We start from the raw sequence: 21,892 nt of genomic DNA on the forward strand, positions 1-21,892 counted from the left end.
CGAAGAAGTCCGTCTCTTCACTAACGGAAAGATTAAGTTTAATTATAAATAAAGTAAGCAAACAGCCCTTGATCGGCCATGACTGACATCAACGCAGCAAACCACGAGAAGCTGGAATGTCCAACTTCACATAGCTGTTTTTAACTCCTCCCCGACTGCAAGCGGCTACTCTCGCTGGTCGTTTCATGCAGCCATAGTCCATGTCGAAATTACCTAATGATACAAACACTCGAGATGCAGTTTCTTATTTAAAACACCAGGTGGCACCAGAACGGTAAAAGGGCTACAAAGAAAGGCATACATGCATATTTTCATTCAATTCAATTTTCAGAAATTGGATTTCGAGAGAGAAATCAATCCAGTCGAGTTAACCTGTGATTGCACTGCCATTAAGTGGGGAAAGTGCAACATTGCATTGAGAGATGAAGGATGAGATGGAAATAGAGAGATGAAGAGATAGAGGGATAAACAGAGGAAGAGAGATGGAGAGAAAGAGATGGATACAGAGAGATAGACTAAAGACTATAGATGTGTTAGAAGCACACATCCTTCTTCTACAGTCTAAATAATGAGAGATGTCTTTCAGCTTCACATGTCTTTATTCAGCTGTTCAGGTCATTATAACCACCAGCAGGAGTTCAAAGTAGCAGAGAGACAACTATGAACTGATCACTTAAACAACAGCAGTTATAAAACACTTCCATCTCAATAGTGAGTAGCACATGTACCCAAACATTACAACACATCGTTAGTTTACATTTACATTTATTTTTTTAGCAGACGCTTTTATCCAAAGCGACTTCCAAGAGAGAGACTTACAAAGTGCATAGGTCACTGATAATAACAACAAGATAGCCCCAAAACATTGCGAGTAGCCAAAACACGAAGCACAAATTGTGAACAACCAAAATAAGTGCCAAAGGGAAGAACCACAAGAGCATGTAGTTAAACAAGTTACAATTAAACAACATGTACCGCTATAAGTGCAAGTGTACCTGTAGAAAAACAAGCAACAATAAAAACAAATGTATCACAGCGAGTACAAAAATATAAATCAGTTACCACTAACCCCAAGAATAACAAGTCTCTAAGCAAGAGTCATTGTGATCCTTGAGGAAACTAACATCGGGTCAAGCAAACCATTCTAAAGTACCGTTGTACTCCCAGAACAAATGCGTCTTGAGCCTTTTCTTGAAGGTGGAGAGACAGTCAGTGTCTCTGATGGAGGTGGGGAGTTGATTCCACCATTGGGGGGCCAGGCAGGAGAAAAGCTTGTGTTGGGACCGGGCGGTCTTGAGCGGTGGGAACACCAGGCGCGGTTGTCTGAAGAAGACCGTAGGTGGCAGGTGGGGGCATAAGGCTGCAGGAGAGACTTGATGTAGTCGGGTGCAGTCCCGACTTACAGTTAAAACTCTATTTACCGAGTAGCAGGACAGCAAGTAGACAGTGATTTCTATTGTCCAGTAGTGCCGAGACTAAATGATCATATACAATCATCAAGGTGAAATAGCAGAAATGATACAACTAAAAAAACTATGATTATAAACCAACTAAAACAATGACAGGGTTGTGTATGATTGTATGAAGGTATCACTCCTCTACAAGACCCTCTACCACAGCTTCATAATCTCTGCACTGGTACCATCGTTACCCATCCCAAACCCAGGGTAGAGTGTTTGGGTGAAGGTGGTCTGGACTCTGTGGAGGAGGTTAACTGAGTCAGAGACGACACTGTAGAAGGACAGAGTACCTGCCTTGTGATCCAGGTACACTCCTACTCTGCAGGACTGAGGGCCTGATACTGCAGTAACAACTATGTTATGTCTGAGCGTGTAACCATCACTAGAGCACAGTAACCTCCAGGACTTGTTATTGTGACCAAAGCCATCGTTAACGTTTGTTCTGCTGATGTCTTTATGTGACACTGCTATGGCAACACGCCCACCTCTCCACTCCACTTCCCAGTAACAGCGTCCAGACAGAGCCTCTCTACACAGCACCTGACAAAGCCTGGTGAACCTCTTTGGATGGTCAGGATATGGCTGCTGCTGCATTAGACGTGTGACCTTCCTGTTCCCCTTAGACAGAGAGAGGGCTGTATATGCTGTGTTTGGGTCCAGTGTGAGCTTACAGGAATCTGGGAGCAGAGCAGAGACCAGATCAGAGTTAATAACACATCCATTCATGTGTCCCCATGTTAAAGCTGTTAATTCATCATTCAACACGTGTCAGTGGAGAGAGACCTGGACACTTCAGAGACTCACATCGTAAGAGGTCTGCTCTGGTCTTGGGCTCTGGAGGCAGGAACACATCCACTGTGGAGACTGGAGACACACACACACAGATATACAGACACACACACAAACACACACATACACTACGTTATCAAGTTGATACAAGCATGTGCTTATGTGACAGGTGTCTGTCCTATCACATGATGTTTGTCCATGAGGCTTCATGTGCTGTTCCTCCAGACCTGCTGTGTCTAACCAGCTCACCTGTGGTGGAGATGTTGGAGCACACGCTCTGGATCAGCTCCTCTAGTTTGTTTCTCAGCTTAGAGACCACCTCAGTCACATGTTTGAAGTACTGAAGAGGAGGAACAGAGATGCTGGGGACATCTGAAGATACACTGATACTGCAGAGAGACTGGTAGTTCTGGAGACAGGGAGGGGGGAGGAGGGGAGAGTTGGGGGGAGAAAGAGAGAGAGCGTGTGGGAGAGAGAGCGTGTGGGAGAGAGAGGGGGGAGAGGAGGGGGAGATAAGAGGGGGAGATAAAGAAAGAGGAGGGAGAGAAAAGGGAGGGGAAAAGATACATATGTTGAGACAGACAGGAAATTACACACAAACATAGACAAACACCATGCACAAAATGACATAAAGTAACACACACACTATTCACAGGTTTGAGCAGAGATCTTATATAGATGACCAGACAGTGAGAGTAGCTTCACATCTGAGCTGCCAGGGTAGTCCAGTTACCCGGAGGAAGTGGATGTTGTCCTTTGTGTGTGAGAGCTTCTCCAGCTCAGCGTCTCTCCTCCTCAGCTCAGCTATCTCCTGCTCCAGTCTCTCCAGCAGTACTTCAGCCTGACTCACTGCTGCCCCCTGTTGGGCTATGATCAGATCCTTCACCTCACAGCGCCTTCTCACAATGGAGAGGATCAGCTCAGTGAAGATCCTCTCACTGTCCTCCACTGCTGCCTGGCCAGAGCGCTGGAGAGAGAGGGGGAGGAAGAGAAGGAGAAAGGGGAGAGAGAAGGTGAGAGGGGAGGGGAAAGGAGAGGTGGGGGGAGAAGAGAGGGATAGAGGGGAAGGAGGAGAGAGGAGAGAGGAGAGAGAGAAAGAGAGAGGGAAAGACAACAACAAAAAAGATTGAGAAAAATCAGTCAAGATGACCCTCTAGTGACACCAGTCTGCCTAAGAGTCCACCTGTCCTATCCAGGTGTCTCCCAGTAGCACAGCTACAATAGTGGAGATCCTGATGCTGACCTTGAAAGACTCCACAGCCTGTTGAAGCTCCTTCAGCTCCTTCTCTCTCTGCTGGACTCTCTGCTGGACTTCCTGCTGACTCTGGATCAGCTTGTCCTGGAGAACAACATGCATGACAACAACAGTAGGAGTTACAGTAGAGGACTTTGGTGGAGTGGACCTCTGTCAGAACACACTGAACACCAACACTGAACACAGCTGCTAAACATGTCCAGTACAGCCATTAGCTACATAGCTTAATGTGGTCTGTCTCGTTTTTGTTTATCACAAGACAAGAGAATGTAGCTTTGTGTGAGGGGTGAAGAGATTTCTTACCAGTTTTGGTACAGAGGCAGAATGCTAACATTGGCTTGCTAGCTTGGCTAACTTCACACTTGGAGCAAAATTGCATAATAGATTAAATAAAAGAAAAATAAAACAATGAAAGAATGTGTCTGTCAATGTGAAATTTGGCAAGCTTCCTAAGGCAACTCCAACGCTGATGACCTTTCTTACAGACCATTTCACAATTCAAATCAAATTTCAGTTTGGAATCAATGACTATATACCTAGGTATTTGTAACTCTCCACACGATCCACAACCTGTCCTTTAATAGTTGTGGTAACGTGATCTGCAGTAGAAGTTCTAAAATCAATTATTATATTGGATATTGTGTTGTAGAATGTACACACTGTGGTGTGTTGTATACCGGACACTGTTCAGCTGATAAACTCTTTGTGGTTAGGGTAACGAAAGCCTATTACAGACGGTTTGGCTGACGACTCCCAGTCAGTCAGACAGCTTCACCCGTCTCCACTTTCCCACTCACATGTAGTTCAGTGATATTTCCACAGTTGTGGGCTTGACCAATCTTAAAATATTGTAGCGGCCCGAAGTTCCCGAGTTCTAAGACCGAGACTGATCAAAGGCAGACTAAATATGTGGTCAATTCTGAGATGAGACTGAGATTACTAAAACAGCTCTGGTCTTACCTGATTCTCCTTCCTCTCAGCTTTGGCTAACACCGTGTCATGGCCTTTATGTTCATCCATGGTACACAGTATGCAGATACACTGCTGGTCTGTCCGACAGAAGACCTCCAGTAGCTTGTCATGACTGGAGCAGATCATCTCCTGCAGTCCAGACGTGGCTTCCACCAGCATATGATTCTTCATCTTAGGAACCTGGTAGTGGGGCTGGAGGTGAGTCTGGCAGTAGGACAACAAACACACCAGACAGGACTTGAGGGCTCTCTCATTCCCTGGCCCAGTGCAGAGGTCACAGGTCACCTCTCCTGGCCCAGCTGGACTGGTCAGCTCAGAGGGGGCGGCCTGGGCTCCTCCCCTCTCCTTCAGCTTCTCCACCACCTCAGCCAGCATGTTGTTCCTTTTCAGAGCAGGCCTCAGAGTGAAGCTCTGTCTGCACTGGGGGCAGCTGTAGATTCCCTTCTGCTCAACCTGGTCCCAGTAGCCCTCGGTACAGCTGCTACAGTAGCTGTGGCCACAGGCGAGGGTGACAGGATCCTTTAAAAGGTCCAAACAGATGGAACAGGAGAACTGGTCCTGGTCCAGCACAATTGCCTGCTGGGCCATGCTGGAGTAGTAGTGACGGTCGCTATCTCTCACACACAAACACAAGTGGAGAGGGAGAGGGAGCGAAAGAAAGAATGATGAGTTTCGTTTCTCCAGAATAACAACTGTTGTGGGAGAAGGATTGATTTCCTGGTTCTGTCAGAGGGTGGAGTTTAGCTGGTGGTGGAGAGAAGAGAGAGATAAGCAGAGAGAGAGAGAGTGAGAGATCGATAAACAGTGAGAGGGGGGTGGAGCTGTGGGTGGAGATACATAGAGATAGAGAGAGAGTAAGACACTTCCTGTTTCCAACCAGCCTGTCTCCTCTGCTCCCAGTCAGCTCACAATGAACCCAAACACACTCTCTGTCTGAGGAGAATAAATGTCTCTTTTTCTCTGCAATCTCTCTCCCTCCATACTCTCTGTCTCACACAAGCAGTTTTCTCTTCCTCCACTCTCTCTCACATACTCACTCTCTCTCTCCCTTCTCTCCACCCCCCGAAACTCCACCCCCTGACAGAACCAGGAAATCCCTCCCTCTTCCCACAACTAAAGTCTAAAAGCCCCAAACAGGAACACTATTGTACTGCGCATGTCTCAGGGACTGAAACAGCCCTATTTTAAAGAGCAAGTTGTGGAAAAAGTGGCTCCTGCCACACCCACGCCCCTGTTGAGGACAGGCCCCCTTGCTATTGTCAATCTTTTGCCACGCCAGTATCATAGACCGGTAAAAAGGAGTTAGCTCCGCCAAGTCCACCTTCCCAGGAAAGGTGAGCATGTGTCTCTCATAGTTGAGCCCCCCCGCCCTCCTAAAAAAGGGTCCACGCAACACCCCTCGACCTCACTTCTGGATGCATCAGTAACCTCTGGGCAGCTTGTAACCGGAAAGCATCGACTCGACATCTCAAATCCACCAAGCCCTGACCCCCCTCTTGCACTGGCAGGTAGAGCACTGGGGCCCGGATCCAATGCTGACCCGAAAACCCCCCCACCAAAGTCTTCTGCAGCTCCTGAAGCAAGCCGTCCGGAGGTTCCAGTTCACTCAAAGGCCAGAGGGTGGAGGCGGCCAGATTGTTCCCAACCAACATTCTCCCCCTGAAGGACATTAGTGGCAACAACCATCTCCAGCTAGACAACTTGGCAACCACCTTGTCCACACCCCTTCCCAGTCAGCCCCTGATAAGCATTGGACCCCAAGCACACCCCTAAAATCTACAAGCCTGCTCTGCCCTACTGAAGCCCCCGCGGCAGCCTGGGCTTCACTGATGCCCCCCATCTTCCCATGAGAAAAAGCCTAACCCTAACCCTTGCTCTTCCCCCAGTTGACCTTTGCTGAGGAGGCCCTCTCATACTGCTCTAAGTCCTTCTTCACAATCTTAGCATCCCCCTGGATCCTAAGGAGCACACACACATCATCAGCATATGCAGACAGTGATATCACTCCCCCTTCTCCTACTCCTAGGTAGGCCAAATCCGGGCTAATCCCTCCCCCCCACACCTTTACATTTACATTTAAATGTATTCATTTAGCAGACGCTTTTATCCAAAGCGACTTCCAAGAGAGAGCTTTACAAAGTGCGAAGGTCACTAATAATAACAACAAGATCAACAACAAAACATCGCGAGTAGCCAAAACATGAAGCACATATTGTGAACAACCAAAATAAGTGCCAAAGGGAAGAACCATAAGAGCATGTAGTTAAACAAGTTACAATTAAACAACATGAACCGCTATAAGTGCAAGTGTACCTGTAGAAAAACAAGCAACAATAAAAACAATTTATCACAGCGAGTACAAAAATGTTAATCGGTTACCACTAACCACAAGAGCAGTGTTTCTCAAACTTTTTCCGAACAAGGACCACTTAGCCAATAAATAAAAACTTGCGGACCATCTAACTAAATAGTACATCCCCGGAACAACAGGCCTCTTACCCAGACCTTGCACCATATAATTGTTAGCAGCACATGACTTTCAAATGGATATTGTATTTTTTTATTATGATTTCCGCTAAGAAAAAGTTTTTAGACTGCTTAATGATCTGAATGTTAATCAGTCACGGAGCCAGACATTGTAAACATTAGAGCCCAAACCTAGGACGTATGGGTTTGATGTAATGCAAGATAGGGAATTCTACACTCAATGCGAACATTTTTGGCCATCATTTGAGCTCAGAATGGTTTTTGGAGCTTTTTGTAATATGTGCAGGGTTAAGGGAAGGTTTTTTGAGTAGAGGGGTAACTCTGGCCTGTTTGAAGGCAGAGGGAAGGGTGCCGGAGGTAAGAGAGGAGTTTAGGACATGGAAAAGACAAGTTATGATGGAGGGGGAGATGGTTTGAAAGAGAGGGTAGGGGATAGGATCAAGGGGACAGGAGGTGGGGCGATGAGAGAGAATGAGGTCAGAGATCTCTGCCTCGGACGGGGGAGAGAAAGAGTTTAGACATTTAGTTGGGTCAGTCATGGAGGGTGAGAGGGTAGGAAAGGTGGGTTTAGGGAACCGACTGCTAATGTTGGTGACTTTTTTCTCAAAGAAGGAGGAGAAGTCGTCTGCTGTCAGGGTGGAGGGAGAGGGTGGGGGAGGTAGGATAAAAAGGGTGGAGAAGGTAGAAAAAAATGTGTGGGAGTTTGAAGCAGAGGTAGAGGGTTTTAGCACCAGTTATATGAGAAGAGAAGGATTTAAGGAGGGAGTGATAATAATCAAGGTCCAGACCGTCTTTGGACTTGCGCCATCTCCTCTCAGCCAGTGGCGGATCCAAAAAAATACTGCCACCCCAAATTTTTTTAAATGTTTTTTTTATTTTTATGCATTTAGCAGACGCTTTTATCCAAAGCGACTTCCAAGAGAGGGCTTTACAAAGGTGCATAAGTCACTGATCATAACAACGATCCTCTTTGCCCTTCAGCATGTACATGTTTGCCCCTCTTTGTGCTTTGTAGATCAGATATGCCTCCACCCAAGAAGAAGAAAGGGTTTTTTCAAAAAGCAGAGTGTAAGTCAGGCTATAACTAGCCACACTAGCAGTGGTAGTGACCAGGCTTTCAAATGCAGATTCTACTGTGGAAAAGGTATTAACTGGTGATATTATATGTTACCCAGGATAATGTTACAGCTAAGCCTAGCTTCTGTAGCTAATCTTTCAACCAAGGTTAGAAGTCTAGCCTAGGACGAATTCACAGTTGATGGACTGTCACTGCATTGCTAGACAGGTGCTGGAAAAACCAGTTGGCAATGTGAATAAGTTAACACTGTTGGTTATTCAAATATAATGAATCATTATTTGATTATTAATGTCCAAATAACACTGTATACAATATGGTAGTAGGGTTAAACTTGCTAGCCAGCTACAAAATGAATGAACAATTTTGTATGCAGGAAAGACGGCATGAAAACACTCCAGATGTAGAGCAGGCTGAGGAAACAGCATCAGGGCTTCAGGTGAGGTTCTAATTAGTAAAATTGACAATTTATTTGGAGTGATCAGCATTGATGTTTGTTTTAGGATGCTCAGCCAATCATATCTATTCAAGCATGGATTATTTATTAATTATATTATTTATTAGCTCTTTAGGGATAGTACAGAACGGCATCTCGATTTGCGCTCCGGGGGGGGGGGGGGGGGGGGGGGGGGGGGGGGGGGGGGGTGGTGTAGATGGGTGGATGGGTGGATGTCCCCACCAAGTCTGAGACCAAACCTACGCCCTTGGATGCAGTTAAAGTGGTTATCAAGGGGTCGGTGGCAGTGTTAGTGGGGTGGGACGAGAAGTTGTCAATGGGAGGGAGGATGTTACAATAGAGGAGAAATGGGAGGGGGAGGATAGGGAGCGGAGGTTGCGCCGTAAAGTTACGAGGGGAAGGGCTCTACGCTAATGTTTTAACCAAGGACTACATGTGCTCCTAAATGAAAACATTTAGGAGCACACAAAGAAATTTCGGAACACAGTGATTTTCCCTTCATATGCGCTCTCAATTATAATGTGATAACCAATTAAATGCGCTGATGAGATTGGCATGCAACCCGTGCATGTAAACGTGCGTGTATTAATAAAGCTTTACTCTTTTTATTTTGACAGCAAAGCTGATTCCTCACTGTGTGATTAGCGTGAAAGTAGCATTTACACTTAGTAATTTAGCATTTAGCAGACGCTCTTATCCAGAGCGACTTACAGTATAGTAGTTGGATAGCCCTGGGTACAGGACGTACAACTCACACTTTTAACAATTTCCCTACCAATTTAGCTGAAAAACTTTAGTTTATTTAAACTTACAATCGCACTTTTCTGTCGCATTGCTTTAGGAGAGACACCGCACAGTCTGGACATTATGACGCATACAGAGATTGTGACGCACTTTACCAGATGATAATAACTCATCCTAAGAAGTGAAATATGTCAGTGATGAAGGAAAATGCTTCGTATGCAACGAGTCAAGAAACTTTTCATTTTATAGAAGTGATTTCTTAATTTGTCATCCTTACCAAATGTGAAAACATGGAGGACATCTCAAAACATAAAATACTAAAATTGAGGAGTAAACAGAAGGTAAGGCTGGCCATCTTGAAGTAGCTACAACGATTCAAACACGAAAATATTTGGTTCTGTAGATTATTGAGAATCATTTCTTTATTTATTTTGAGTCTAAAAGTTGTGTTTGACACTGACCTAACCTAGTCATATTTCATAATTCCAAGTTATATTTCTTCATCAAAAGATAACAAAAGTTCTGTTCAAGGCACCTCTCTCTCTCTTGTCGTGTTTCACTGCTAATTGTAACCTCAATTCCACCTACCGCACCTTGTTTGTTTGTGTGCATGTGTGTTTACATGGTGTGTGTGTGTCAAGCCTGCGTGTCTCCGTGACACAACTGCATCCCAGTTGCCCCTGCCACCCTGTTGGTCAGAGCCTGGACTGAAGTTTCCTCCCCTGCAGCCCCGGGACAGGAAGTCCCCAGAACAGCAGGACCTCCTCCAGGTAAGAACAGCTGCCTGTAGAAACTCAACACATTTGATAATATATTCATTAGGCACACTCATTTGATCCAAAATGACACGCTAATAGTATTTGCATAAAGTAGGTGCAGCAGATAATCAAGAATCAGAAGTGTAGTGTAGTTGAACAGTATTCCAGTGGTTACAGTCAGGGAATGGCATCTGATTTTGACCAGATAGTGTAACATTAACATCAATACAATATGATATCATTCTGATAAAAGTGTTAGTGCTTTGGAAAAACATGCCTCACCCATGTGGCACAGAATGACCAATTTAAGAGTTTAATCTGTGCCTGTGGGACTTATCAGAGCTTCTTCTGATCGTGAGCAGTTTCACTCTATAGACCAGTAGGTTGGGAGAGGAAGTTGAGGAAGCATACAATACAAGTCTGTCGTTTTGGTGATGAAACATCCGCCTTTGCCATTAATAATGTTGTTGCCTCCTCAATGCACTAAGGCCGGCCGCAAGACCAAGGCTGGCAGGAAGGCTGCAGGATCGGACAAAGCTGGAGGGGCTGACAAGGGACCCCAGGCAGAGTCCTGGAGGGTTGATGTGGGCACTGGAGGCTGTATGCCAGCTGCTGAACAAGGTTCACACCTGGCCTGGAAACTGGCAGGACCAGGCAGGATGGTGAGTAAAAGGCCCTCATCCCTTCACTGGGTACTACAGACACCAACTACTCCCCTCAACTCAATCTACCTCCACGTCTCCAACAACTCTGATAACTTCTCTATCACGATGCCTTGCTAAGTGTTTGTCTTGCCTGCAGGGGATTGGTGGTGCATGTGTGAAGATGCCTCCCATGTCCCAGACCAGCTACTGTGAGTATTGGTTTATTAATGTATCAAGAGTACAACATTCATGATTGAATGATCACTTTCTATCACACTGTAACTCTCCTCTACATGTAGGTGTTCTTCCACCAATAAGACCGTCAGCCTCTGTGCCATTCAGCCCAGAGGAACCCAAGACCCTAAAGTGCAGGTCCACACCAGATGATGGGGAGAGAACCAACTTCTCTCTACCTCCACCTTCATCTCCACCCACATCACCTCCGTCTCCACCTCTGACTACACGCCGACCTCAGGCTCAGTCTCCACCGTCTTCTCCTCCCACCCTGGATGACCCAGTGACCCGGGAGACCACGCCCCAGCCTCTGTTTGAAGCTATTATGTCCCATTCGTAAGTGTCCCTGTTAACGTCCTCTTTAGGCTACTGCCCTGATGAACACAATGTTACAATGTGTCGTTAGTTGTCATTGTACTGTAGAGAGAGTGTGACAAATGCGTTGTTGTTCTTGTTACAGTCAGTGGAGACTCATCAAAACGGTCCTGTTGAGAAAGGTAGATAAGATGTTTATTTTCTAACTTAATATTTTTTACTCAGCTTGACAATAACTATGTGTATCTGTACTGCGATTTAACTTCCTCCCCCTTTTTTTTACGCTGTCTTTCTCTCCTCTCTCTCCATGCCCTTTTCTCTATCTCTCTATCTTGCTGTCTCTCTCTCAGAACAAGAACATAGCTGAGCTGGAGAAGCATTTAGAGGAGATGATGGAGTGGGTTCTCCATGTGGTCAATGAGGGAGTGCTGCCCGCCATGGCCCTTTACCAGGTCCATCACATCAGCCAAGACCCGATGTCGGCCGCTTCCTCCCACAGCAACTGTGTCTCCATGTCGGCCTCTTCTCAGGGCTCAGACCAACCGGACATCCTCCAGGGTGTTCTAAGAAGCAGGAGGAGCAGCAGCAGTACCCAGGGAGGGCTGCTGGGAAACATGGTCCAGGAAAGGGAGGAGAAGGAGGCTTGCACACCCTCGTGTCAGGAAAGCCTCCCTCTCTACACCCAGCAGAAGGAGTGCAGCTCTGCCAGCAAGGAGGAGCAGGAGGAAGAGAACCTGCAGAAGGAGGTGACCTCTCCTTTCTTCTCTAAGTCAGCCACCAGGAGCCCTAGTCCCAGGAGTGAGGCAAACAGTGTTGCTAGTTGCCACGACCTTAACCTCACTGCCCAAAAAATGCTAGACACTGTTGTGCAGATGGCACACTCGGCCTCCAGATCAGTCACTGATGACGAAGACTGCGAAAGTGACGATGGCTCCTCCGTCTCGTCCTTCGACCAGGCCGAGTATGACCTGGACCGCCTGCTGGTGTCCCAAAGCACGGGTACGAGGGTGTTGCAGGCGAGGATCGACTGCTTCTCAGAGGAGCTGATTATTCACCTATATCATCTGCTCCCGGAGACACAGATGGGACGATTTCCCTCGTCATGCCGCTGTCACTACCAGCCCAACGTCCAGTGCCTGGAAGCAAAGCAGTGCTTGGATTGGGAGCTCTTCAGTCCTCTGATGTACAACTTCCTCCACTTGGCATTCAAACAGCTGATGGAGAACTTCCTTGGCCTGGTCATCTTTCTTCCGGACGAACGTGTCCCGATGAACGATCACCTCAAATGGTTGTGGAAGGAGGACAGGGCCGACTCCGACAGCAATGCATCCATAGACGACAGTGACAGCAGCGACTCGTGTCTGGACTGGTCCATCAAGTTTACGCCGGGCCCCAGCCAAGGGATTGTTGGTCGAAACATCTCACAGAGTAGGCTGCGGCCATCTTCCTCTGCCAGCCAGGACCAGAGGGGGGCACTAGAGGCCATATCTGAGGTGTTAACCGTAAAGATGGGAGATGTCCTTCACTTTACCTGCAATGACCCAGAAAAAGCCATGGCCATAGTCAACAAAGGTAGAGACTTTTTTTACTCAATCATTATTTTGACCCCGAAGGGAATTCAGGTGTTCGGGCAACTAGTAACACTGTATAACTAGAGTTGTAAGTGTTACAGTACTGCTGAATGACAGTGTAGGTATAGTTAATAACTATATTATTAATGTTAGCGATCAAAGTCAATCACTGTTTAAAGAAAAGTATAGGTAATAGCTATAATAATAATAATAGGATACTTAAAAGTGTGAGTGTGTTTTGTTGTGCTAGGCCTTGATGCTGAGGCCATGGCCAGGCTGGCGGATCTCCTTCGCAGCTCCTCTTCTGAAGCCACTGACCAGGAAGGGACAACAGGAAGTCCCAACCCAGAGTTGAGTTTAGGTTTCACCAACCAGGAAGTTTGCCAGTCGGAGAAGGCTGACATCATCATTTCCTGGTTGCCCCCAAGGCCCTCTGAGACCCCCTCCCTCCAGCCTGGGGAGGTTCTGATCCAGGAGAAGGTTTGGACAACCTCCGGGCCCAGTGCCCTGCACCACCAGACCCTGCGGGACTTCCTGCACGGGCTGATGGTACACCTAGCCCTCCAGGAGTCCCCGTCGACCACCAGCGCCCCCACCCCCTCGAAGCTAGAGGCTACTCTCCTTCAGGAAGTGGGATGGATTCTTTGGACCCAAGACGGGATCAGCCTCACCCTGGATCACCAGCCCCAGAGCCCGTTCTTCAGTGGCACAGACGCCTTTGAGGCCATGTTGGAGGCGGGCTACGCTAAGCTGTCACTCAGCTCTAACAGTAGCAGGGCCCTGCTCCGCTCTGCTCGCCACGGAGAAGCGGGAGCCATTTGCTGCCTGGCCCAGACCATCGCCACGGTGATCTGCCGCCACGCCGAGGACTGGCGCGCTCCTGCTGTGTCGGATGTTACCGTCCGTTTTGAAACAGGTTGTGAGGGGAAGGAGAATGCTCAGGACTCTGCTGGCTTGGAAAAGGCCAATGGAAGCTCCAGCTTAAGAACAAATGTGAGGATAGATGACGGATCTGAGCTCTCTGACGATAGCTCCTCATCTGCCTCCACCTCCCGGTTCTGCCACTCCTCCTCTTCCTCCACCTCTGACTTATCCTCCTCCACCTCCCGGTTCTGCCACTCCTCCTCTTCCTCCACCTCTGACTTATCCTCCTTCACCTCTCGGTTTTGTCACTCCTCCTCTTCCTCCACCTCGGATTTATCCTCCTCTTCGCACTCCCAAACCTCCATCAGCTCCTCCATCTCCAGGAGCTCCATGGCTTTGGACCCCTGCCCAGATGGGGACAATCTGGACCATCTAAGAAAGACCAAACCCTCCGGCCTCCAAAGATGGTTCACCTTGGTAAGCTGAAAACAACTCCACACACACTGGCACTGGGTAGACATGACCTGAACGCAGTCTAGGACAAGAAAGGGTTCAAAGTATGCATTTGAAGAATACATTATGTATGAGTAGAAAACAGTAGATGTAGTTATTTAGCAGATTTCTTTATTCAAAGCCACACACACAGAGGATTTGAACCTCTTGACATCTTGTTCCACAGCCAAATGCTCTACCACATAGCTACACCCATCCCACCACATTAGATATATAGTTACAGTTAATGTAGTTCAGTCAAGACACTCACGTATTACATTTGAGCATTTATTGATAACCATAGACATGGAAATAGGTTTGACTTTGGCAGTGTATGTATCTAGGAGACCCAGTCCCTACCTTAGCGAGCAGCATTAGCGAGCAACATACATACATAGAATATGAGGCAGGGAGCAAATAGAGATATAATCCCCCTGATGGATAGAACATACAGACGACAAGGGGGAGAAGGGGAGGGTGGAGGTTGGCAGCAGCACAGATCATACAGCAACCGGGGGTGAGTGTGTGTGTGTATCTGCGCAGCCTTTGAATGCCGCCTAATCGGACGTAGCTCAATGGGCTTGAGCAGGCTAACACAGGTGTAGTTAATGAGTGGATGACGCCCGCTGCCAGAGTGCCATGCCTGAACTAGACTTTGCTCATTTATTTCCTGTCAACGTAATGTAAAACACTTAATAATTTTAAGGAACTATGTTTGTCTTTGGTCTCACTTCCATCCCAGATGAGAAAGAAGACCAATGCTGTCACCAAGGTCACACAGAGTGCTGCTGCCAAAGGACAGAAGAAGACTAACTCAGTTACTCCCCTCAACTGTGGAAGTGAGATCATTATATATTGTCATGATATATTGTCAGATCATTTTTGTTCACTTAGGCTTTCCCACTTAAGTTGGCTCTCCCACCATTTCACACACACACACACACACACACACGCACGCACGCACACACACACACACGCACACACACACACACACTCATACTCTTTTCAAGTAAATGTTTAGTGCTGGTTATGTGTGACATCATCTCCTGTTGTGTGATGGTGTTCCCTGTCCATGCCCAGATCCTACCGAGTCCTCCAGCATGAAGAAACAGAAGAAGAAGTCCATTAAAGGATTCTTCCGCAGGATCTCTGCAGCTCTTTCCAAGGCGTTCTGTTGTAGCTGCGAGATTCACCAGTAGAGGCAGCCGCTTGCTTCCTGACCTGACTTTGGAGACGGAGAGGATCTGTCACTTCAACAACCACCGCAGCCATTTCCCACTCTGAAATGCATAACGGAGCTATTAATACTTTTTGTATTAATATATACATTAAAAACATTTGCATTTAGTTTATATCTCCCTTGTAATCGCTAAGCTGTTTGTGTTTAGGGTTATGACATCTCCAATTATTTTGTGTCATATTATTAGTATACTGCCACTTTACTGCAGTACTTCAGTATAAAAATGAGATAAAACACTAGCTTTTCTAAAGTTTTTAGATACATATAGTTTGGTCAAGTTCGTGTTGAGAATGTTGACCGTTTCCCAATGACTGCTTCGCAATTAACATTGTGCACCATTCTTATTGATCCTAAGTGGTCTCATCTGCTCACACATCTTTGCCCACACATAGGTGTGTTTGAATGCAAGGGGGGTGTATTTCTTATTCTTTTATCAAAGAGGAAGACAAGGAAGAGGAGAGCAGGAGGGAGGGAGAAGCAGAAGAGTGCAGGGGAGAAAGGGTAGAATGAGGGATGAGGTGAGGGCAGAGAGAGTGGAAGGAGAGAGGAAGGGAGAAATGGGGGATTGTTGGAGGGGGGACGGGGGGTGTTATCAAATAGTGGCTCTCACACACACCATAAATCAACGCAGACTACACCGGTTACACTTGATGCCATGACTTTTTTAGGATCAACGAATCAGCACTTTGCCAATCGCTGTGCTTGTAGGACGACCCGCCTACTTGTCTTTTGGTTTGCTGCAGCTTCACACATGTTGGACTCTTAGATCGGGCATGTTAACTGTTCATGCATTCCCCTGAAAGACTGGTGACAAGCGCTAACTGTTCCATCAGTTGGTACTGTGTTTTTAAGTCATACAGGTGGTGGTAAGCTACAACTGTAGCCACAGCTGCCCTGGGACAGACTGACAGAAGTGTGGCTACCAATCAGAATCAGAATGGGATTTATTCGCCATGAAAGTTTGCACAGACAAGGAATTTGCTTTGGCAGGAAGGTGCATACAATAAACATATAGGAATCTTACATTTAGATATATGGTCTAACTATACTAAGGATACATAAACTAGCAATACTAAGTGGAATACAATTTAAAATAAAATATACAATAAAGTAAAATATAAGTTGCAATCAGCGCCCTCCGACCACAACCAACATTCATTCACCAACATTCATACGATGCAATGTCTTTATGATGGTGGGAGAAACCGGAGTACCCGGAGGAAAGCCACGCAGGCTCGGGGAGAACATGTAAACTCCACACAGAAAGTCCTGGAACGACTGAGGTCCAGAGGGCAGATAGGGCATTTTGAAATTAGCCTACATTTACAGTAGCTATCTGATGGTAGACTACAGAGAAAGTGTGATATTTCTATGTTAGTTTTGGAGCGACAGAGGGAAAATATTTTAGTCAACACATTAAATAAAACCGAGTGAGGAACCGAAATGTGCATTCTAATCCGGTCCGATTCCTACCTGTTGCGTAGGAACCGGTTCCATAGTGGAACTGGGTTTAGGTACCAAACCCTAATGAAAGTTATGCATTCTTATTTTCATTCATTTTCGTATTAAATCATACACTTGCCCTGTTTATATCATATTGAAGAGAAAGGCTTTCTAATTTCATAAAAGTATGTGTGATTATTTTAGGAAAATCATCCTTTATCAAGAAGATTTCAAAGTGCTTTTTTTTTTTTACAATAATATTCTCAGTTCGTACTTCTTTTTCAACCACTTTTATTACAAGTATATACATAATTATGTGGGCAATAAAAAAAACATTTTGTTTAAAAGTGATGACCATTCTGGTGATAAGTGGAAAAACCAAGACTCCCCCCCCCCCCCCCCCCCACCACCAAGAACTAGCCCTCTATAATTAAAAGGGTTTAACTCTTTTCCACCATCAAATTCGCCAAACAAGTAATAGATATTTAGCTTTGAGGGTACACAGTGTAGCTAGCTAATGTTTATTTAGCAAGTTTCACAGAAATATGCAACAAACGAGGCTATACAGTACTACTACTACTGGGACAGTTTGGCCCCAGACATCACTGCTTTGGGGTTTTTCTACTGTGGACACGCAGGTGACACTTCAGATGGCTTCTTGTTTTACCTGAATAGTCACAGAGGTCACAGCTGTAGGGCTTCTCTCCAGTGTGGATCATGCTGTGAACTGTGAAACCGCTACCACTGCTAAAGGTTTTACCACAAAGGTCACAGTAGTGCTTCTCTCCAGTGTGGATTCTGCGGTGAACCGTTAAACTGTTACCACTGCTAAAGGCTTTATCACAGAGGTCACAGCTGTAGGGCTTCTCTCCAGTGTGGGTTCTGCGGTGTACTGTGAAACTGTTGGCATGGCTAAAGGTTTTATCACAGAGGTCACAGCTGTAGGGCTTCTCTCCAGTGTGGACTCTGCGGTGAACTGTTAGACCGTTACCACTGCTAAAGGCTTTATCACAGAGGTCACAGCTGTAAGGCTTCTCTCCAGTGTGGATTCTGTGGTGAATTGTGAAATCGTTAGCTTGGCTAAAGGTTTTACCACAGAGGTCACAGCTGTAGCGTCTCTCTCCAGTGTGGATTCTGCGGTGAATTTTGAAACTGTTAGCATGGCTAAAGGTTTTATCACAGAGGTCACAGCTGTAGGGTTTCTCTCCAGTGTGGATTCTGCGGTGAACTTTTAAACTGTTACCACTGCTTAAGGTTTTAAGACAGAGGTCACAGCTGTAGAGGGTCTTTCCAGTGTGGATCTTGCAGTGAACTTTGAAATTGCCAGAGTGTCTAAATGATTTACCACAGAGGTCACAGCTGTAGGGCTTCTCTCCAGTGTGGATCCTACGGTGAACTTTGACATTTGCAGCTTGGCTAAAGGTTTTATCACAAAGGTCACAGCTGTAGGGCTTCTCTCCAGTGTGGATCTTCATGTGCTTTTTAAGGTTATTGGATATGGCAAAGCTCTTCCCACATATATCACAGTGAGGTGTCTTCATAATTCAGCTCTCTCTGGATCCTGTATCTAGTCTCTGGAAGATATTTTCTCTCTAGTTGATCCTCTGTCTGGTTACTGCTGTTTCTGGTTGAGTTTCTCTCTGGTTGAGTCTCTCTGCTCAAGTTTCTGTAGTCTCTCTGGTTGAGTCTCTGTAGTCTCTTTGGAGCCTTAAGGTGTCTTCTCTGTCTAGTCTCCGCCCATGATCAAGTATAATTGGCCAGTAGGGAATCTGGAAGAAACAGTTCCAATGAGAACTCACCTTTCACATGAAGGAACTCTTTTGTCTGTCATATGGTCCACTTTGCATATGTAATGTTGATCATTTGGTGAGAGGTGTATGTTTCTCCAATTTCTCTTTTACTGGATAAACACGTAATCTCTGGCATACAACTCCTCATAGTAATTTGGTTTTCTTCAAAATAATAATAGCCTATAATAAGCATTACATGTCAATTAACAATAAAATGACTGGATTGGAATTACAATGTTTTAAAACCAATAATATTATTATACTATATTGCATCTGTCTCATTTTCAATTTAAAAACAGATAGTTACAACATAGAAAAAGAAATGACGGAACGTTTATGAGCAACAATACAGAACACAGCTATCTTTATGCTGCCACGAGGGCGATCATATTTAAGTTCACAAAACTGGAATAAGTAGTTTGAGACTCAGAAGATGTGCATCTACATAACATTAAATCATATTACATACGCTTTCCACAACGTACTAAAATATTCCCATTAATAAAGACAAACACTTAATCTAGCTAACAACACAATCGAGCTAGCTAGTACCGAAATTAGTTTAAACCCAAGCACAAAGTTGCAAATCGTGGATACAACGTCAAAAGCTAGCACTTACCTTCATAAGTGGACAGCAACATAGCTTTGACCTTTAAATACATTAGGTCTCAAATGTTAAAACGTAAGGAAACTTCACTTTACGTATGACAAACTACATTGATTTAAAGCTCAAGTAACCGTGGATAAAAAACTTTTAAGTCAATAGGTGATGAAACGACCGGCGAGAGTAGCCGCTTGCAGTCGGGGAGGAGTTAAAAACAGCTCCGTGAAGTTGGTGAAGTAGCTATTTAATGATTGGCCAGACACACACACGACTACTTTGACGCGTGTTTTGTAATTATTCTGACACCTTCAGTTTCGCCAATGCTCAAATCCGGACCAAATAGTTCAATTGAATAGAAAATGTGTCGAAGAAGTCCGTCTCTTCACTAACGGAAAGGTTAAGTTTAATTATAAATAAAGTAAGCAAACAGCCCTTGATCGGCCATGACTGACATCAACGCAGCAAACCACGAGAAGCTGGAATGTCCAACTTCACATAGCTGTTTTTAACTCCTCCCCGACTGCAAGCGGCTACTCTCGCTGGTCGTTTCATTCAGCCACAGTCCATGTCGAACTTACCTAATGATACAAACACTCGAGATGCAGTTTCATATTTAAAACACCAGGTGCCACCAGAACGGTAAAAGGGCTACAAAGAAAGGCATGCATGCATATTTTCATTCAATTCAATTTTCAGATATTGGATTTCCAAAGAGAAATCAATCCAGTCGAGTTAACCTGTGATTGCACTGCCATTAAGTGGGGAAAGTGCAACATTGCATTGAGAGATGAAGGATGAGATGGAAATAGAGAGATGAAGAGATAGAGGGATAAAGAGAGGAAGAGAGATGGAGAGAAAGAGATGGATACAGAGAGATAGACTAAAGAGTATAGATGTGTTAGAAGCACACATCCTTCTTCTACAGTCTAAATAATGAGAGATGTCTTTCAGCTTCACATGTCTTTATTCAGCTGTTCAGGTCATTATAACCACCAGCAGGAGTTCAAAGTAGCAGAGAGACAACTATGAACTGATCACTTAAACAACAGCAGTTATAAACACTTCTATCTCAATAGTGAGTAGCACATGTACCCAAACATTACAACACATCGTTAGTTTACATTTACATTTATTCATTTAGCAGACGCTTTTATCCAAAGCGACTTCCAAGAGAGACTTACAAAGTGCATAGGTCACTGATCATAACAACGAGATGGCCCAAACATTGCGGGTAGCCAAAACAGGAAGCATACATTGTGAAAAAACAGTCCCAAAGGGAAGAAGCATAAGAGCATGTAGTGAAACAAGTTACAATAAAACAACATGAATCTCAATCTTCCCATGGAAAAATATTATTTGTACATTACAGAACATTTCAATAAATAATATTAATGTTACTGTTTAATTTAAACTACAATATTCTTGCCTAATCATTTACCATAGGGAGTACTGTACCCCCCTACTCTGGGTTTGATTCGCCTCCGGGAGGCCACCCAACAACTTCCTTCTGCCACCCCGAATGAAAATCTCTACATCCGCCCCTGGATTTCACCTAAACCAGCTAATTTTAATCTGTTCTTATTCTCCCATTAAAACTGAAGTGCACAAAGGAACCATTTCCAGTAACACTGATTGCTACCCTCTGCAGTGATGCTCCATTGACTATATAGTTCACCAGCATCTCTGTATGTCTTGTAGGCCATATAACTACCATGATAGCTGAACTTATCATCACTGCTTACAGATGTGCTGCAGAAGTCAAAAGAACAATTATTGGTTTCTTTTCAATGGACACTGCTCGTGACATAAACAGTTCCGTTTGTGTTAAGGTGCTGAGAGCCGGAGATGTCTCCACCTCTCCTTGGATGAATCTTTCAAAATACGTATTTGCTTCGTTAATGTAGTCCTCATAGTCGTCAAAGCTTCGCTCTTTGGCAAGATGCACCAGTATGTGATTGTCAAGATTGAATCTGTTTACATTAAAGGCTGGGTTGTTACACATTAATGAATCATTAATCTAAAGACTGTTTTTCTGATTTGTTTGCTGTTTGATTGCTGGTTCCAGCTGTTTACAGAGGAAATCTGAACAAATTGTGACTGAGTTTGCTCCTTTGCAAAAGTTTGTACACATCTCACAGAGAAGAGAGAGAGCAGAGGCAACGTAGAGACAGAGATGACCTGGTCATCAGGTCCAGTGCTGACAGCACTGCTTCAGAAACAGTATGACATCATCACACTACGCCGACATCTGGAGCACTACTCGGTGTGGGGCACAGTGATCAGCTATTCTACTTCCTAAGTCCCAGTTCTCATAAGGTTATCTGTTATCAATGTTATTTTCTGAAGCTTACATGAGGACATTGAGACAAAGGTATATGTATCCTCATGGATATGTTAATTAAATTGTAATATGTGACATTATTTAAAACATTTCTTCACCTTCAGTTTTATACATAAGTACATTTACATTTAGCAGACGCTCTTATCCAGAGCGACTTACAATAAGTACAGGGACATTCTCCCTGAGACAAGTAGGGTGAAGTGCCTTGCCCAAGGACATGTCATTCCGCACGGCTGGGAATCGAACCAACAACCTTCTGATTAATAGCCCGACTCCTTAACCGCTCAGCCATCTGACCCCCTCAGCCCTCGGACCCCCTCGTAAAATGTATGTATACTATTATTGTGATACACAATA

At 45.1% G+C, this 21,892-nt stretch overlaps 2 protein-coding genes across 2 annotated transcripts; one reads left to right on the top strand and one right to left on the bottom strand.

The window, feature by feature from the left end:
- Window positions 1-1,320: 1,320 nt before the first annotated feature.
- LOC124485389 (tripartite motif-containing protein 16-like) lies at window positions 1,321-5,298 on the bottom strand. The gene is made up of 6 exons (XM_047046979.1): window positions 4,465-5,298; window positions 3,493-3,588; window positions 2,983-3,216; window positions 2,499-2,658; window positions 2,265-2,324; window positions 1,321-2,137 (listed from the first exon to the last, which is right to left on the bottom strand). The coding sequence occupies exons 1-6, from the start codon at window positions 5,062-5,064 to the stop codon at window positions 1,611-1,613; spliced, it is 1,677 nt and encodes a 558-aa protein (XP_046902935.1). The 5' UTR covers window positions 5,065-5,298; the 3' UTR covers window positions 1,321-1,610.
- A 5,160-nt stretch (window positions 5,299-10,458) lies between these two features.
- LOC124485893 lies at window positions 10,459-12,669 on the top strand. The gene is made up of 6 exons (XM_047047779.1): window positions 10,459-10,659; window positions 10,799-10,850; window positions 10,941-11,211; window positions 11,336-11,372; window positions 11,541-12,600; window positions 12,647-12,669. The coding sequence occupies exons 1-6, from the start codon at window positions 10,459-10,461 to the stop codon at window positions 12,667-12,669; spliced, it is 1,644 nt and encodes a 547-aa protein (XP_046903735.1).
- Window positions 12,670-21,892: the final 9,223 nt, after the last annotated feature.

Source organism: Hypomesus transpacificus, chromosome 23 (genome assembly GCF_021917145.1).
Source record: "Hypomesus transpacificus isolate Combined female chromosome 23, fHypTra1, whole genome shotgun sequence".
NCBI lineage: Eukaryota > Metazoa > Chordata > Actinopteri > Osmeriformes > Osmeridae > Hypomesus > Hypomesus transpacificus.

Bases quoted from the DNA above. Each gene is read 5' to 3' on its own strand.
- LOC124485389 (XM_047046979.1), bottom strand. From the start codon at position 5,064: ATGGCCCAGCAGGCAATTGTGCTGGACCAGGACCAGTTCTCCTGTTCC. The intron at 3,217-3,492 runs GTCAGCATCAGG...CTCTCTCTCCAG, and splicing joins AGGCTGTGGAGTCTTTCAAG to CGCTCTGGCCAGGCAGCAGT. The intron at 2,659-2,982 runs GTAACTGGACTA...CCCTGTCTCCAG, and splicing joins ACAACATCCACTTCCTCCGG to AACTACCAGTCTCTCTGCAG.
- LOC124485893 (XM_047047779.1), top strand. From the start codon at position 10,459: ATGTTGTTGCCTCCTCAATGCACTAAGGCCGGCCGCAAGACCAAGGCT. The intron at 11,373-11,540 runs GTAGATAAGATG...TCTCTCTCTCAG, and splicing joins AAACGGTCCTGTTGAGAAAG to AACAAGAACATAGCTGAGCT. The intron at 12,601-12,646 runs GTCGAAACATCT...TTCCTCTGCCAG, and splicing joins CCCCAGCCAAGGGATTGTTG to CCAGGACCAGAGGGGGGCAC.